The sequence below is a fragment of the Nyctereutes procyonoides genome, unplaced genomic scaffold (assembly GCF_905146905.1).
Source record: "Nyctereutes procyonoides isolate TBG_1078 unplaced genomic scaffold, NYPRO_anot_genome, whole genome shotgun sequence".
Lineage (NCBI taxonomy): Eukaryota > Metazoa > Chordata > Mammalia > Carnivora > Canidae > Nyctereutes > Nyctereutes procyonoides.
In genome coordinates this window covers 47708484-47726410 of record NW_026575146.1, presented here as the reverse complement: position 1 = coordinate 47726410, position 17927 = coordinate 47708484, and the positions used below count along the sequence as shown (strand labels likewise).

General features: G+C 33.7%; 1 protein-coding gene across 4 annotated transcripts in view; it reads left to right on the top strand.

The window, feature by feature from the left end:
• VPS13A (vacuolar protein sorting 13 homolog A) overlaps window positions 1-17927 on the top strand; it is a 241199-nt gene that overhangs the window by 207238 nt on the left and 16034 nt on the right. For 2 of the 4 annotated variants that reach the window (XR_008662454.1, XM_055309662.1), the window contains exons 66-68: window positions 181-226; window positions 333-456; window positions 9113-9227. Coding sequence is in view for 3 of the 4 variants with exons in the window: in XM_055309662.1 (XP_055165637.1) it covers window positions 181-226; window positions 333-456; window positions 9113-9227 (285 nt within the window). In the remaining variant the exon portion in view is untranslated. Of the gene's footprint in view, window positions 1-180; window positions 227-332; window positions 457-9112; window positions 9228-9427; window positions 12376-17927 lie in introns of those variants that run through there. The other 2 variants (XM_055309663.1, XM_055309664.1) reach the window with 2 other exon arrangements.

The following is a 17927-nucleotide window of genomic DNA, read 5'->3' as shown; positions in this document are numbered from 1 at the left end:
AGCATTCTGTTTTACTAAAATACTTAGGCAGTATATGTCTAAATGTATTTGTTTCAGTGCTTTCTAGAGTCTTACACTATCTAGAAAGCAGAATTCCTCTAATCTTTTATAAGCCAGACTTGGTTCTTCAAAGCATTATGTTGAAAGTCTTACAAATTTTCACTTGTGCTTTTCCTGTAGGGTTTTGTAAGTGGCATAACAGGAATTGTTACAAAACCAATCAAAGGCAAGTATGTTCCTTTGGGTGGTGTATATTACCAGGTCTTTCACAAATTGATTCTACTTTTATTCTTGATCTACTTACCTAAACCTTGGTCTTCTTTTCTTTCTAGGAGCTCAAAAAGAAGGAGCAGCTGGTTTCTTTAAAGGTGTTGGGAAAGGTTTAGTTGGAGCAGTGGCAAGGCCAACTGGAGGCATCATAGACATGGCCAGCAGTACATTTCAGGGAATAAAAAGGTACATTCTCTTTGGTGGAGGATAATGAGTAAAGTGCTTAAACTGCGAGAAATAAATCAGCTCTTTGGCTCAAAGCCCTTAGTAATGAACCTTATAATATGGCAAGTTGCATATGATTTTCCTAATTACTTTTTAAGTTGTTGCCTTTGTATCATTTCAACTATATAGAGTTCTCCTTTATTAGTCATTCATTCCCAGCAACATTGACAGGAAAAGCTTGGCAAATTAAGCAAGCTTTAACTTATTTACTATAAGTATATTATAATAATGTAATGCTTTACACACACACGCACGCGCGCATGAGTTACAGAATTAGCAAATATAATATTCTGTCTCCTTTTTAAGAAATAAAGAATGGCATTTATATTCCTGATTCAAATTCAGCTTGTGTTCCCCTTCCCTTAATGATCTTACTTTGTTATGAAACTATTACATTTCCTCTATTTTTCTTCATTTGTGCAAATTATTTTATTTTATTTTATTTTATTTTTTAAAGATTTTATTTATTCATGAGAAACACAGAGACAGAGAGAGGCAGAGACACAGGCAGAGGGAGAAGTAGGCTCCATGCAGGGAACCCGTTGTGGGGCTCGATCCCGGTCTCGAGGATCATGCCCTGGGCCGAAGGCAGCACTCAACCGCTGAGCCACCCAGGCTGCCCAGTGCAAATAATTTTAAAGCATGCTCTCTCCAAGGTAAATTTAGCTTAGGATTGAAATTTGATAGTTGCATTATTATTATTATCTGTGCTCTAGAGACTTGTACCACATACAATAATTGATTAAATTCATGCTAATGAGACCTAACTTAGAAAAGTTAGGTGGGTAGACATTTCCCTAATCTATTTCTTGTTTCCTGCTTTATAGAGATAGTACTGTCATCATATGAGCTGCTTCCCTTAAATCAATATTTCATACTGCTTACTATTACTAGTTTCATAATTTAGAATTAAGATGGAGGAAAAAAAGGTTCCATCTCTTCTACATGTAACTTTAGAGTCACAAATAGAATGTGTTGAATTGTAGTCATCAGAGAAGCACAAAACTCAATGAAACGTAAGTAATTCAAGGTATAGAGAGAGAGCTATGCTAGTATATGCCCAGAGTTGATAAAATAACCTTCCGTTTTTCTGAAACTTTATAATCTGTACTGAGCTGCATTACTTTAAGGATTAAGGGCAAAGTAAAACATTTTTATAAAAATAAGACTAACAACTATTAAAGATGTACTTGTGTGAAGGATATTAAAACCAGAAAGAAGTCGATTATGAGAATTAAATATAAGAATATAAATGGTTGAATAAATCTAATTGAACTGTGTAAAAACAATATTGAAGCCAAAATACTAACTTGCAATTTGAGAAGTGAATAATTGGTATTAAGCATTTTCATATTTATTTATGAAGGGGATACACTTTTTATTCTAGATAGATATGTATCAATTAGACACTTTTTTAACCAAGGAACTAGAAACAGGTATGATTAGCAAAGCTGCTGTCCACATATAGCTTACATTCTCCTGGGACAGCAATAAATGAAAATAGGTAAAATGATAAATATGTGATGTGCTAAATGGTAAAAGATGCTATGAAGAAAAATCAAACAGAGTGAAAGAGAGGAGAACATCCAAAGTGGTGGGGAGGAAAGTCATGATCTTTGTATATAAGGTGTTGAGGGAAGCTTCTCTGGTAAGATTAAATTTGAGAAGAGATCAGAAGGAAGTAAGGGAGTAAGACATGTGAAAAGAATACCCCCGGCAGTAGGAATAGCATGTAAAAGTCCTGATACAAGAGTATGCTAGGCCTCTTTGAGGAATAGCAAGGCCAGGATCCCCAGAATAGAGTGAGTTGGAGAAGAGAGTTGGAAAAGATGATATTGCAGAATGAGCAGGGAATCAGATTATATGGGCTGGTAAGCCAATGATAATGACTTTGGCTTTATCTTGAGACAAGAAACTTTGGAAGGTTTTGGACAAGAGGAATGATGTGAGCTGGCTGCTGTGTATATTGAGAACAAGTCATAGGAGGACCAGAAAAGACACAGGGGAACACAAAAGAGACTGTTGGAATAATCAAGATGGGAGGTGGTGGTGAGGAGACCCGTGTAGGCTAGACGATGGTAAGATGGGGTCACATTCTACATGTATTTTGAATCTAGTGATAACAGGATAACTTAATTAATTGGATATCAGATATTAAAGAAAATCATCATGGGTAATTCTAAAGTTTTTTCTGAAATGATGGAAATGTCATATTGTCATTCCATTTAGGGAAGGAGTGGATTAGAAGTTTTGTTCTGGGTATATTAATTCTCTCGGATGTCCAAATGGGGACATTAAGTAGTTGCTGAGTCCAGGAGTCTGAAGTTCTAGAAGGTGCAGCTGGAATTAAAAATTTGAAATGTGTGAGTCTATAACAGAGTGTTCAAAGTTAAAGTGAGATTAAATGAGATTACCTAGGGAATAAGAATAGAAAAGAGAAAAAAAAATAGATCCAAGGACTTGAATCTAACACTGGGAAGTTGGGGAACTATAAGGATTGCCCAGCAGTGGAGACTGCAAGGAAATGGCCATTAAAGTAAGGGGGACAATCCAGAACGTGGTGTTCCCAAAGCTGAGAAACAGTCCCAGCTAATATTATTGTTGAAGAGGAAAGGGAAATCCCTACTTCCCCATTCATCTTATGTGAGGGTATTCTGAGTTGAAAAACAGATGTGGAACTTAAAATGGGGGTACTGTACCCACTCCTTAGCTTTGCGTAGAATACTCTTCTTTCTGTCATGTGGTCACTTCTTTATTCATCACCTATCTTCCCAGTGAAGTCTTCCATGATGACCCTAAAATTTGATTGTATCCCCTACCCTGCCCCCAGATACTTCATATCTCCCTTCCTTTCGTGATTTTCCTTTCTCTTTAGCTCTTTTCACTACTTCATACACATATATTTTACCTTGCTTATCTGTCCTGCTAGAATTAGTTCTGTGAATGCAGTATCTCTAGTCTGTTTCCACAGCACTTAGAATGTTGCTTGACCTGTGGTAGGTTGGATTTTTTTTTTTTTTTTTTTTTAACTGAGGTCATTGGAGACTCACCTGCAGTTGGAGGAAACAATGTGGAAAGATCCCTTGTACAGTGTGTTGTGCCCCTCTGGGTGTTGTCACAAATTACCATGAACTTGGTGGCCTGCACCTTTAACATTTCATCCTCTTAGAGTTCTAGAGGCCAGAAGTCAGAAGACAAGGTGGCAACAAGACTTTACAATCCCTCAGAAGGGTAGAATTTGCCCTTTGCTTCCTCCTGCTTCTAGTGGCTTGTGGCACATAGAACTCCAAGCTCTGCCCTCCTCTCCAAATCACCTGCTCTGTAGGCCTCATCTCCCTATCACCTGCTCTGTAGACCTCATCTCGCTCTGCATCTCTCCTACGGACACTTGTGGTAGCTTTTAGGGCCCACTCAGATAACACGGGATTATCACCTCATTTCAGAATCCTTTGGTTAATCACATCCTCGTAGACTTTACCATATAAAATGACATTCAGAAATTCAGGGATCTAGCCTGATTTCTTCGGGAACCACCACTTAGATTGCCACATACTAGATCTTACACTAGTAACATTTTGCATAACCTAGTATAATATCACAACCAGGATATTGACATTGATGCAATCCATCGAATTTATTCAGATTTCCTCACTTTAACTTGCACTCATTGGTGTTTGTATGCTCTCATCCTGTACAATTTTGTCACCTGCATATGTCCACATATCCACCAGTCTGGATACTAAACAGTTCCAGCACCACATAGATACTTAGAGCTGTCCTTTCACAACTCATCTACCTTCCTCCCACAGACCCCAGAAATCTTAAATGCTACTTTATATACCTTAATATAGTCTATTTAAAATTGAGATAAAACTCATATACTTAAGAAATCGCCTTTTAAAGTGCATTTTGGTTGTTTTTAGCATTCACAAGATTATACAACTGTCAGCATTTTTCTAATTCCAAAACATTTTCACCCCAGAGAAAACCTTGTGTTTGTCAACAGTTACTTACCATGTCTCTTCCTCTCAGCCGGAAGCAACTACTATTCTACTTTCTGTCTGTAGATTTACCTATTCTGAACATTTCAAATAAATGTAATCATATGATGTTTGGCCTCTCCTAGCATTATGATGCTTTCAAGTTTTATCCATGTTGTAGCATAAATGAGACCTTCATTCCTTTTTATGGCTAAATATTCCTTTGTATGAATAGATGACCTTTGGTTATGTGTTCACTAGCTGATGGGTATTCAGGTTGTTTTTACTTTTTGTTATGAACAATGATGCTAAAAACAATGTTTAAGTTTTTATGTGAACATATGCTTTCAGTTCTTGTCAGTTTTTCTTTCGAAGTGGAGTTGGTCATTTCGGTAACCTCCATGTTTAACTTTCTGAAGAATTGCCAAACTGTTTTCCACAGCAGCTGCATTAATTTATATCCCCACCAACAATGTAGAAGTTTTCAATTTCTTCACATCCTCTCTAATACTAGTTATTTTCCATTTTGATCTTTTAAAATAGTCTATTGAATGAAGTAAAATCATGTTGTGGTTTTGATTTGCATTTCTTAATGATGCAGAGCATTCATTTCATTTTGCTTATTGGCCGTTTCTGTATCTTTTCTGGCTAAATGTCTACCGGATCCTTTTGTGTTTTTTAATTGGGCTGATTTTGTTTTTATTGTTGAATTTTAAGAGTTTGTGTGTGTGTGTGTGTGTACACACACACACACACATTGGAAACTAGATCCCATTTTCTCCTGTTTGTGTATTGTCTTAGCTTTTTCTGCTAGTGCTTTTTGATGAAGTCTGATTTATCTTCTTTGTGCTTATGCTCTTGCTGTCATACCTAAGAAAGCATCACTTAGCCTGAAGTCATGAAAATTTACATCTAAAACTGAGTTATAGTTTTAGCTCTTTTAAATGTTCAGGTCTTTGATTCATTTTAGTTCTTAAATTTTGTATGTAATGACAGGTTGGAGAGGTTGGATCCATACTTACTCTTTTGCATGTGCAAATCCAGCTGTCCCAGCACCCATTTGCTGAAAGGACTACATTTTCCCTACTGAGTGGTCTTTCCCTACTTGAGTGGTGATGTGGGACTCAGTCCCGGGACTCCAGGATCATGCCCTGGGCTGAAGGCAGGTGCTAAACTGCTGAGCCACCCAGGGATCCCCCTCATATAAATTTTAGAATCAGTTAGTTTCTGCCAAAAAGGACAGCTGGAATTTTGAATAGTGATTGTATTGAGTCAAGATCAGTTTGAGGATTAGTGCCATCCTGACCATATTTAGTCTCCCAATCAATGAAAATGGCTGTCCATTAATTTAGGGCTTTCATTTTTTTCAGTGATGTTTTATAGTTTTTCAGTATTCGTGTCTTAAATGTATTCATAAGTATTATTTTTAGTGCTATTATAAATGTAATTGTTTTAATTTCATTTTTGTACTGTGTATTGCCAGTACATAAAAACACTAGTTTTTGTATATTGAACTTTTATTCTGCAGCCTTACCAAGCTGTTAGCTCTAATAGTTGGATTCCTTAAGTTTATGTATATATAAAATCATGCCATTTAAAAATAAAAGTAATTTTAGTTCTTCCTTTCCAATTTGAATGCCATTTGCTACTGCTTGTTTAGTTACCTTGGCTAGAACTCTAGTACAATGTTGGATACAAGTACCAAGAGCAATCATACCTATATAGCTCCTTTCAGTCTTTCACCATTAATTATGATATGAGCCATGGCTTTTTTGGTAGGTATTTTTTATCAGGTTGAAGTTCCTTTCTATTTTGCATTTGAGTGCCTATATCATGAAAGGATTTGGGGTTTTGTCAAATGCCTTACTTGTATTAATTAAATTGACATTGTTTTATTAATATAGTATCATACTGATTTTCATATGTTGAACCATTTGCATACCTGGAATAAATCCCACTTGGTCATGGTATACAATCTTTTTTTAGTCCTGCTAAGATTTAGCTTGCTGAAATTTTTTTAAATTATTTATTTATTTATTCATGAAAGACACAGAGAGAGGCAGAGACATAAGCAGAGGGAGAAGTAGGCTCCCCACAGGAGCCTGATGTGAGACTCAATCCCGAAATCCTGGGAGCACACCCTGAGCCAAGGCAGGCGCTCAACCACTGAGCCACTCAGGCGTCCCTAGCTTGCTGAAATTTTGTTGAGTTTTTTTACATATGTATTCACAAGGAACATTGGCTATAGTTTTTTTTGGTGATATCTTTGTCTGGTTTTGTATTAGGGTAATACTTTCTTCATAGAATGATTAGGAAGTGCTCCCTTCTCTTCATTTTTTGGAAAGAGTTTGTAAAGGAATTACATTAATTTCTCTTTAAACATTCGATAAAATTCACCCAGTGAAGCCATTTGGATTTGACTTTTATTTCTGGTCAGTTTTTTGATTACTAATTCAGTCTCTTGATACAAGTCTAAATCCAGTTGTCTGCTTCTTCAGTAAATTTAAATCTTCCCTCTTTTTTTTTTCTTTGTCTACCTGATGGTTTGTCATTTTTGCTGACTATCAAAGAACCAATTTTTGGTTTCATTGATTCCCTCCATTGTTTTTTTATTTGTCTCTGCTCTAATTTTCTTATTTCCTTCCTTCTGCTAGCTTTGAGTTTAGTTTGCTTTTATTTCCCCCACTTTCTCAAGGTGTAACTTTAGATTGTTGATTTGAGAGATCTTTTTAAGTGGTAGGCAATCACAGCTATCAATTACTCTCTGAGCACGGTCTTAGCTACATACCCTGTTTTGGTATGTTGTGTTTGTTTTCATTTGTTCCAGAGTACTTTCCTTGGTTATTTTTTCTTGGACCTCTAGTTATTTAGGCTTCTGCTGTTCATTTTCCACATATCTGTGAATTGCCCAAATTTCCTTCTTTTATAAATTTTATTCTTTGTAGCCAGAAAACATACTTTGTAAATCTCAGTACGTTCCTATTTACTAAGACCTGTTTTAGCACCTAATATATAGTCTGTCCTGGAAAGTATTCTGTGTGCACTTGAGAAAAATGTGTCATTTTCTGTTGCTGAATTAAATGTTCTCTCTTATAGATGTCTGTTAGGTCTGGTTGAATTATAGTGTTATTCAAATCTTCTAATCCCTTGCTGATCTTCTATTTTGTATTCAGTATTGAAAATAGGATATAGAAATAACTTATTGATTTTTTTTTTCCTCTTTGCAGTTCTGCCAGTTTTTGCTTCATGTATTTGGGAGCTCTGTTGTTAAGTACTTATATGTTCATAATTTTTATAGCATCATGATAGACTAATTCTTTTCTTGTAAAATGTTTCTCTTTGTATTTAATGAGAATTTTTTTATTTAAAGTTTAATTTTTTCTAAACTTAGTATGGCTATTCTAGCTCTCTTTTGGTTACTATTTACATGATATATCTTTTTCCATCCTTTCATTTTCAACTTACTTGCATCTTTGGCTCTAAGTGAATCTTTTTAGGACAGCAAAGGGTTGGATCATATTTTTTATCCACTCAGCCTATTTCTGCTTTTTAATTGGATAATTTACCCATATGTATGTGTTACACGTATGGATACATTATGTGGTAAGCTTTTAACCAATATTTATTGAGTCTGTGAATATTTGTTGAATGAATGAACAAACAAATGGACCATTCTCAGTTGGGTCCATGCAGTCAGAAATGTTAAATAAATTATTACAGTACCAAATTTAGCAATTCCTGTATATTTTAAACAGTGCGTGTCAAGCCCAAGTAGGGCTATGAGGAATGTTAGGGTATTTAAACATTAGAAAACTGTACATGTAATATAATTTATAGCAGTAATAGATTGAAGGAGATTAACTATATGATGACAGCAATGACCAGGAAGGAATTTCTAATTTAAAATTCATTGCCTCCGATAACAGTAACAAAGAACTATAAGCAAACTAGGAGTAGAATTGTACTTCCTTGGTTTGACAAAAGGTTCCTTTAAAAAACAAAAGAAAACCTTTGTTAATACTGGCTCTTAATGTGGAACTCTTAGATGCTTTCCCTTTAAAGTTAGAAATGGGACAACTTTGCTTACAGTCCCTCTTATATTTAACATTGTATCAGTGTATTTAGCAATGAACTGGAGGAACCAGACATTATAATAGGAAAAGAAAAAAATTAAAACTCTTAAATCAGAGAAAAAAGAAAAAAGCAGTATTCATTTGCTGATTCTCTTGATTATTGTCTGCAAAGAAAGTCCAAGACAATCTTATAAACACACTCTTTCCAAGTCAACGTTTTTCTAGAATACTTACCTTATTTGTGTAATAAAGACAATTTTAAAATAGAGAAGTGATGTAATAGTCTTATCCAAAAGAAGATTCTTTTTAGGGTATCCCTGGGTGGCTCAGCGGTTCAGCGCCTGCCTTTGGCCTAGGGTGTGAGCCTGGAGTGCCAGGATCAAGTCCCACGTCGAGCTCCCTGCATGGAGCCTGCTTCTCCCTCTGCCCCCCGCCCCCCTGTGTGTGTGTGTGTGTGTGTGTGTGTGTGTGTGTTTATCATGAATAAATAAATATTTTTTAAAAAAAGATTCTTTTTAGTAATTGCATTTTAAAGTGAAATAAGAGGTTTTTTTTTTTCTGTAGAGCTACAGAGACTTCTGATGAAGTGGAGAGCCTGCGACCCCCTCGATTCTTTAATGAGGATGGAGTTATCAGACCTTACAGGTTGAGGGATGGGACTGGAAACCAGATGTTACAGGTGAGTGAAGAAGTATCTTACACTTAAGATTAATTTAGTCAAGTTTGCTTTATTAAAAGTAGCTCTATAATGTTTCAAATATTCGTTAGGTTATTTGGGCTTTTGTATATTTTGCTTAATTCTATTTACAAGTTTCTTATATTTTACTTAGGTCTTAATGTACATTTATTTACTATAAGATTTTTTTTTCTTTTTTACAGGCATCAAAAAGTTTGATATGAAAACAGTTAATGCATGACTTTGCAAGTGAAAGCCAACAATAGATTTTAGTCTTAAAATTTACAAACTACGTACCACTGTTTCATTTTTTTGAATACAAAGAAAAGCTTTTGTATTGGTAACTTTGTGCATAGGATTTTACTGAATCTGATCTTTTTATAGGGTATTCTTAGCTCTGACTGGATTTACTAGATTTGTTAAAAACCATTGTGCCTTATGTACCCTCATCGTTCATGGTACTTCTTTAACCAACTAGACCATTTCTGTTTAGGATACTTCCTTCTGCATATTAAGCCATTAGTAGCTTTTATACAGTTCTCCTGTCCATTTGGGCATGGGTAAGGAGAAAACCAGTACCACTGCTATTGGAGAAATTCTTGGGTTCTTAGGCTATTCTTTTGAAGATACTCAGTTGGCCTTGACCCTCTTCCTGCCTTATACTTGTGTAGTCTATTTAAAACCTGTGGAATCTGATAAGCAGTTCACAGAAAAGCCAACATCTTCTTTGAAGGAAAATTAGCTTTTGAAACAAAAGACCATTTGGAGGTAGAATATTTTATCTATTTAGACACTTTTCTTACTTTGAAAATTGTACTTTTTAAATTTCAGATTATGGTATAGGTAGCATACCATAACAGATTATACCAATTTAAAGTTATTTCATTTGTGGTTTAGATGTGGGTTACTAAATTAAATCATTTGTTTGACACACAAAAAAAAAAGTCATTATGTTATATAGACTTGAAAATATTCATGGTAATAATAAATGTTGGGGATATGGTCCTTCCCTTATTACCCTTGATATTTTAAATATTGTCATGTTTAAAATGATCATAGTAAATATTTAAAACTTTAATATTTTACCCACTACATGCAGAGTATATAATTTTTCATAAAATGTACTTCCATCTAATATAGTAAAACATAAAATTATGGGATAATGTGTATTATTTAATAAAGTGGTAGTGTCTTTAAAATGTTTTTATAAAGCATCAAAATAATTGCATTTTGAGACAGAACTGGCAATTTAGTGAGAGGTTGTGCTCTAAAAGGCATTTTGTGCAATCTCTACAATGACAGTATATCATTCTTTGGAAGATGGAAATGGTGCAAAAATTACCTGTGGTTAATACAATTGAAAAATACACTTCACAGTTCCTGCCTTCCCTTTTTAGGGAAGTAACATATTACTTACATTGGTAGCTTTTGTTAATAACATATTACTAACATTTTACTGGACTGAATAGTTATCAGATCACCTACTGAAAAACTGAAACTGTTTCTTGAGAAGCTTAATGAATTCAGTAAGAAGTAAGGATGGGTAATGAGAATTTCAAAATACATCCTCATTATTAGGAAATAGATTATGATAAATAAGAAAGCCATGAGATACCAAAAATTTCTCTTAGTTGATAACTTGATTTTAGTGACAGGTAAATTCATTTCATACCTTCGTTAACTGCTGAAGCTTTAAACTTTGGGATTTAAAGGTGATGACCTTTGTGTTTTTAAAGGTGCATATTATTTTTAGTAGGCCAGTTTTAGTATTAATTGCTGAAAGAGCTATTTAAATGACTGGAACTTCAAAATCTTGTCAGGGTTTTACTTGTTTTTCAGCAAGAGCATTAAACACAACATTAGCAAGATACCTATAGCAATTCACCAGAGGCCTCAGGACAATTGTGGTTATTATTATTAGCATTGTTCTTCTATAGGTGTAAGAAGGTGTACAGGTGGTTTGGTGGTAATGGTGCTTTTTTAATCAAAATTCTATTATTAGCAAACAGTTTACAATACCTGAGTGCCAGTAGTTGGAAAAAAAAAAAATAGGCAGAAGGCATAGAAACAGGATTTAAAATCCCCTCTGCTGAGATTTAATCTGAGTGATTAAACAATGGTGTCTTTGAAAATGTTTAATATTTCAAATGTTTCTCCTTCCATTTTCTAATTCTCTAAAAAAGGTACTTGGTTCAGTAAATTATATGGGCCTATATGTAATTAAATATAAAATACACTGTTTAGTTGTATGCCTTCATGTCTAGAAAGAAGTACCATATTATAGTGCTTCCTACTAGTCAATTCAAGTTACCCTACTAGAGAAATAGAATGATAATTCTCACATATTCATTATTTTATCCATTGAGTATACCAACCAGTGAGGTTTGGTCTTAGGTGTATTAAGATATGAAATATTATATCTGTAATTATTGCCCTACTCAGATCTGAAAAGCCTACCTCAAGATTTTTCTGACTCCTTGAACATTTCATAATTTTACATGTTTTGCAAGCATTTTGCCATGCTTAACTAACCTTTGTGCTTCTTCTCTCCTTTACCATGCTTACAGAAAATTCAGGTCTACAGGGAGTGGATTATGACTCACAGTAGCAGTAGTGATGATGATGATGATGGTGATTAGTCAGATCTGAAATGTTAAATTCATATGTTCTTTGTCATTTTATTTGGAATGTTTCATTAACATGTTTTGTATGACTGCTACCATAATGCCCATATGTCCAGTTTTAGGGAGTTAAAATACTTTTTCCTTTTAAAATGTTTTTCTACGCATTTACAGAAAACAAAGTAATTGCATTATTTAAGCACAGAAAAAATCTATTCTACATCCAAAGTAGGGCATAATATATATTTTAACATTTGCTTGTATATATATTGTAGCTTTGTAATGTAGAGTTTGTCATTAGGATTTAAAGTTAAACTAAAATATTTTCTTAATGTTCACTAGTTTTATTTTCAGTTATCAGCTTTTTAGCAAAATGCCATTTTTAGTGGTCTATAAATTTTCTGGGCTGTAATGTAATGCCATTGTATAAAAAAAAAAGAGTAGTAATAGCTAGCCAGTATTTTATATTTAGCATTTAAAAGTATTTTTGTCAAATTTCTTTTAATAATAATAAACTTATGTAACTTCAAGCAGTATGAATTTGTTGTTCTATTCCAAAACCACATAGATTATATCACTCTTTAAGGAACATTCATGAGTTGTTATGGAAATTAGTTACATAATTTTATAGTGTTAGAATGAAAAAAAAAGTTCTATTTTCACTTATTTCATTATATATACACACACACACACACACACATATATATATCAACAATGAACAAAGTTGGTTTTATAGTCATTATTTTTACTTAGTAACCTAAATATCCAGATGCTATAACCCTATTATAAAATATTAAAATTAATTCAGGATATTAAAAGAATTTTTATAGTAAGCATAATTATGTATTTTTTACTTGGTTATATTGGAAAATATTATCAATGTCTCAAAGATCTATGAGCAAAACTGTTTTGTGCACTGAAGGGTTTTTTAAAATTCCATTTTAGATAAAAACCATCCTGTCCTGTTTCACTAGTAAGTTAGATGTACAAGGGAAGGGAGAAGAAAAAGACTCCTAACTCAGGGAAACGAACTAGGGGTGGTGGAAGGGGAAGAGGGCGGGGGGTGGGGGTGAATGGGTGACGGGCACTGAGGGGGGCACTTGATGGGATGAGCACTGGGTGTTATTCTGTATGTTGGTAAATTGAACACCAATAAAAAATTAATTTATTAAAAAAAATCCTCTAAAGAGTGAACGACTATTAGTAATATGTTTTTTTAAAGTTTTTATTTAAATTCCAGTATACAGTGTAACATACAGTGTAACACTAGTTTCAGGTATATAGTATACTTATTCACTTCCATTTATCACCTGGTGCTCAACAGAATAAGTGCCCTCCTTAATCCCCATCACCTATTTCACCCATCCCCCAACCCACCTCCCTTCTGATAACTACCAATTTGTTCTCTGTAGTTAAGAGTCTGTTTCTTGATTTGTGTGTGTGTCTCTTTCTTATAGTAATATGATGTTTAATCCTTATGACTGCTGTGCTTTTGGATCAACAAAGAAACATTTACCTTATATTAATCAGTTTATGGATATTGAGCTTATATTTAATTAGATTGTAGTAAATAATTGCTTTATTGTTCAATTTATGGCTTAATTGATTCAGCCCATGATTTCTGAGTAATTCTTAACTTTACCAGTGTTATTTCTATAAATCAATTTCTTCTCTATTAGAAATTGACTCTTAATTTTTTAATATTGAGCTTACAAAAAGTATAAGATATTTCTTTTGACATGTCTACCTGCCTAGCATTCATTTAAATTAAAGTCAAGGTTCTGTGTACTAGGACTAAGAAATACGTGAGTGCCAAGAATATAATTACTGTTTACATCAAAATAATATTATTATCTTTGGGGGATAGATAATTGAGAACAGTGACCGTTAAAATAGTCATGACTGAAAAAAAAAAATAGTCATGAGTGGTGTCAGAGACTGGTATCTTGTCCCCACTAGTCTCTCTCACCCCTGGCCAAAATCAAACAAAACCTACTCCTTCAATAAGAGGCTAGAAAGAACAGAGCCTATTGTCACATATTGTGTGCCTTAGGAAGGAGAGGTCCGGAAATGTCCTCATTGGCCTTTTACATTTCAACAAGGCACAAGGCCTTTCTAAAAGGGAAAAACGCTAAACTTCTTGATTGCAAAGCATTTACTGAATTTCCTGTGGTTGGTCTGTGACACTTAATACTATGGTATAGTCTTTAAAAGATTCTTAAGAATTTATTTGGGGAAAAAAAAGAATTTATTTGGAAAAGTTCTGGGTATTTCAGCATTGACTTGCCATTTTAATGCAAAGAAAATTGTAAGCAGGATTACATTTATTTAAAATCTCTAGAATAGTGAAATGATTTAAAATAATATTCTAGTAGCTAGTAAACTGTTATGTAGGTCGTGTGGCTCTAAGGATTCATCACATTTAAGTTTTTAACCTTTACAAGTGAAATATGTTTTTTAACAGTATAATTGCCCTTGTTCTGTTTTCCTGCCACAGTGAAAAAAATCTTTTCAAGCTTCTTTGACCACAGATACTGTTTTTCTGGCTAAAAAAAATTTGTTGCTTTTATTAGAGGAAAATTTGATATTTAAAATTGCACTATTGGGACCAGCCCGGGTGGCTCAACGGTTTAGCGCCACCATCAGCCCAGGGCGTGATCCTGGAGACCCGGGATTGAGTCGGGCTCCCTGCATGGAGCCTGCTTCTCCCTCTGTGTCTGCCTCTCTCTCTCTCTCTCTCTCTCTCTCTCACTGTGTCTCTCATGAATAAATAAAATAAAATCTTTAAAAAAAATAAAATTGCACTATTGTTTTATATTAATGTGCTCTTGTTGGAGTTAAAAGACATGGACAAAAATCTCATCAAACAGAAAAAGAATTAACTTTTGGCACTTTCATGAGATGAATAGTTCTTTTGTTTATTGGAGGCTTTATAACTAAAATTTTAAAATGGGAGTCTTATCTAATGAGAAAGTCTAGGGAGAAAGCTGCATTTGAAAGATCGATTATGAAATACCACACCTTTCCATATCCTTTATGTATATTCTGAATTTCTACATGGTCACTGCTTACATATAGAAAAAGGGAAGGAGGGTCCTTCTCTCTTCTCTAAGGGAGTAATCACTCATTCTTTATTTGCCTTTGTATTTACTTGACACCGAATAACATAATGAAAACTAGCAGGAAGAAAAACTCATAAAAAGTTTGAAATTATGTACACTTGCCACAATGGATAAATTTTTATAAGAACAGCCTATAAATGAAATAAGGTGAATTGGATATTAACAAGTATAAATCCAATATAATACAGCTGTCAATATTCCTTATATAAAAAAGGAAGTCAGAATAAATTACAGTTTGTTTCTGTACTTAAAATAATCTAGATTTTATAAATTTTACTTTTTGAAATTGTTCAAAACACATATTGATGTTAAGTGTTGATTTTCAGGTCATGTTATTAAAATTTGCCAATGGAGTCATTGTAGATCTATGACTAAGACAACAATATTCAACATGAAATATATTCTACTGTATTTGTATCCAAAAGCCATATATACTAGAGAATGGTAGTCACTATAGTAATTTGATTTAAGTCCTGTGGCGAAATTTAGCTTTCATACTTCCCTGTAGTCATGGGAGGAGGACCAGAAACAGCTGTCCCAAGTGTTATTGTATACTCTTACACTGTATCTTCAGTCTTTGGTTTTTGTTTTATAGATTTACTTGAAAATATATGATTTATTATTAATTTATAATAGTAAAAAATATTAAGGGTTCTATGTGATCCAAGTAAGATACAAAGATTATTCGTTTAGATCAAGTAATAATTATGATGGATATATAAACACATGTCAATTTGATTATTCTATCCCTGCACCTTTGGGATAAATGGAGATTTAGTTATGTTGAGATCGTTAATCTTTAATTTCAGTAGATGAATGTTTGAATTAATGAAGTGCAATGAATACCATTTGTATAATACAAAACATTACTAAAAGTCTTGAATCAGAGAAGAATAAAGCATGTGATTTCAAATAAGTCTATGTTAGGGAGCTAATTAGAATAATTTATAATTTTCATAATACGAGTTTATGGTTGGTTAGTTTTAATGTGGCAGACCATTTTCGTGTCCATTATTATCTCAATCAGTGTGATGAATTTATTCAGCAACAGTGTACCTCTAAAAATGAGCTTTAAATTAAATGTCTAATAACTTTTAAAATTGATTTTTAGTATAGCCCTCTTTATTACATATAAATATTCTAAGCAGTGAAATGGTAACAAAGATATGTACTAAACTGCAGTATGCCATTCTTCTGAATCTTAGACATGCTTAAATATGTGAGCACTCAAAATAATACAGTCATTATTAGCGGGTTTTTTTAAACATAGGATCGTCAGAAATTTAGCTAAATATATAATTCTTAATTGGGTATTTTGTGTTTTTCTACCCTAAGTTACTGTTTATCAATAATCTATTAACCATATATGTCTACAAAGGTTTTCTGAATGTAGAACTTGGGATTTCTTTGAAATAAAGAACTTAAAGACCCTCACTTCCATGGAAAAAGCAAATTCCTTTTGTGAATATCAATTAGCTAACATTGATTCTCAGTTTACAATTGTAGTATTTTATAGGAGATAGGAAAATTTTCAAAAATTAGTTTTAGTAATATATGCTTAGTAAAATAGAAAACTATAGAGATAAGAATTATCCTGTTTTCCTACTGTTTCTGGTATATTTCCTCTGAAAATTTTTTATTAACATTATTATCCAAATACATAATTTCTGTTGTATATTTTTGTTATTGTAAACTCTTATAAATATTAACTTCTAAAGTTTAAAAAAGTGATCTATTAATAGAATAATTCCCAATGTGAGGAAACTGGTCTTTATTTCTGGAATACATAAAAGCCAGCAGAATCTTTTCTTAATTTTTATAATTTTTATAGCTATAGCAGCTTTCCTTTTTTGTTTTTTGTTGAACGTGTTTCTACCTTTTAAAAAAGTTTTCACCCCTTGAATAAATCTTCACCTCTCAAAATGAGTGTGTGTGTGTGTGTGTGTATGTGTGATCTTTGTGTCATTCACTGTGTGTGAATGTTGTTAGCTGAGTTATCCCATGAGGATGGTATGCTCTTAATCATTTCAGATATTTAAAATTTTTATCTGTGTTGTCTTTGAATCTCTTACATCTCTTTCCATGATATCATAGTTACCATTATGTGAGTTGTGGAGGGGAGGCTGTTTTTGTTTGTTGTATATTTCTTTTCTTTCAGAAATTACAGATGTTTATAATTAGCTTCAAACACTGCCTAAATGGCAGTTGGAAGATAGCTGCCTTCAGCCGACGTGGTCTTTCCCTTTACCTCGGGAGGAGAATTACAGCTGATCTGGAAGAAAGGGCTTACCATAGGCAGTCAGATCACCAGAGTAGTGCCGAACATTCTTCCCGGCTTCAACTGAAATTTTGAGTAAGTGGAAAAGAACTAGGAGACAAGGCTTATTGGATTCACTCTTCATTTTGTAACTCTTCCCCTCCAGAAGCAGACTTCTGAATGGGATGAGAAAACCGAAGAGAGCCATATCCTGTTATCCAGGGAAGTTAGACCTCTTAGTGTCCCAAATAAAGCAAATCCTATGGGAAAGGAGATTACCCATCCATCCTAGATACAGTCTCACACCTCATTTATCAATTTAGCAGAGGTTTCTTGGAGCTTTGGGTCCATCATTTCCAAAGGCCCGTATTTTCTAACATTTAGTAGTAAGTCCCACTACCTACTCTTTTGCATCACAAGAGTATTTCACTCCACTTAGAACCTTCCAGTATTACATAACAGTACTTTTTGAATAAGACTTAGAAATTACATTCTTTTTGGAGATGATGGTTCCACTTCGTAGAGCTTCCAGTTTTCTCTTGGTCTCCAGCATAAAATGATTTTTTAAATTCTCTTTTTTAATCCAGTAACTTGAATGAGACCAGTTTTTACCAGAGTAATGAGACTTGAATGAGACTCTATTTTTACCAAAGTAGTAAAGATCTTTACCCTTTATTTTAGCTAACGGTGCTAAATTGTTACT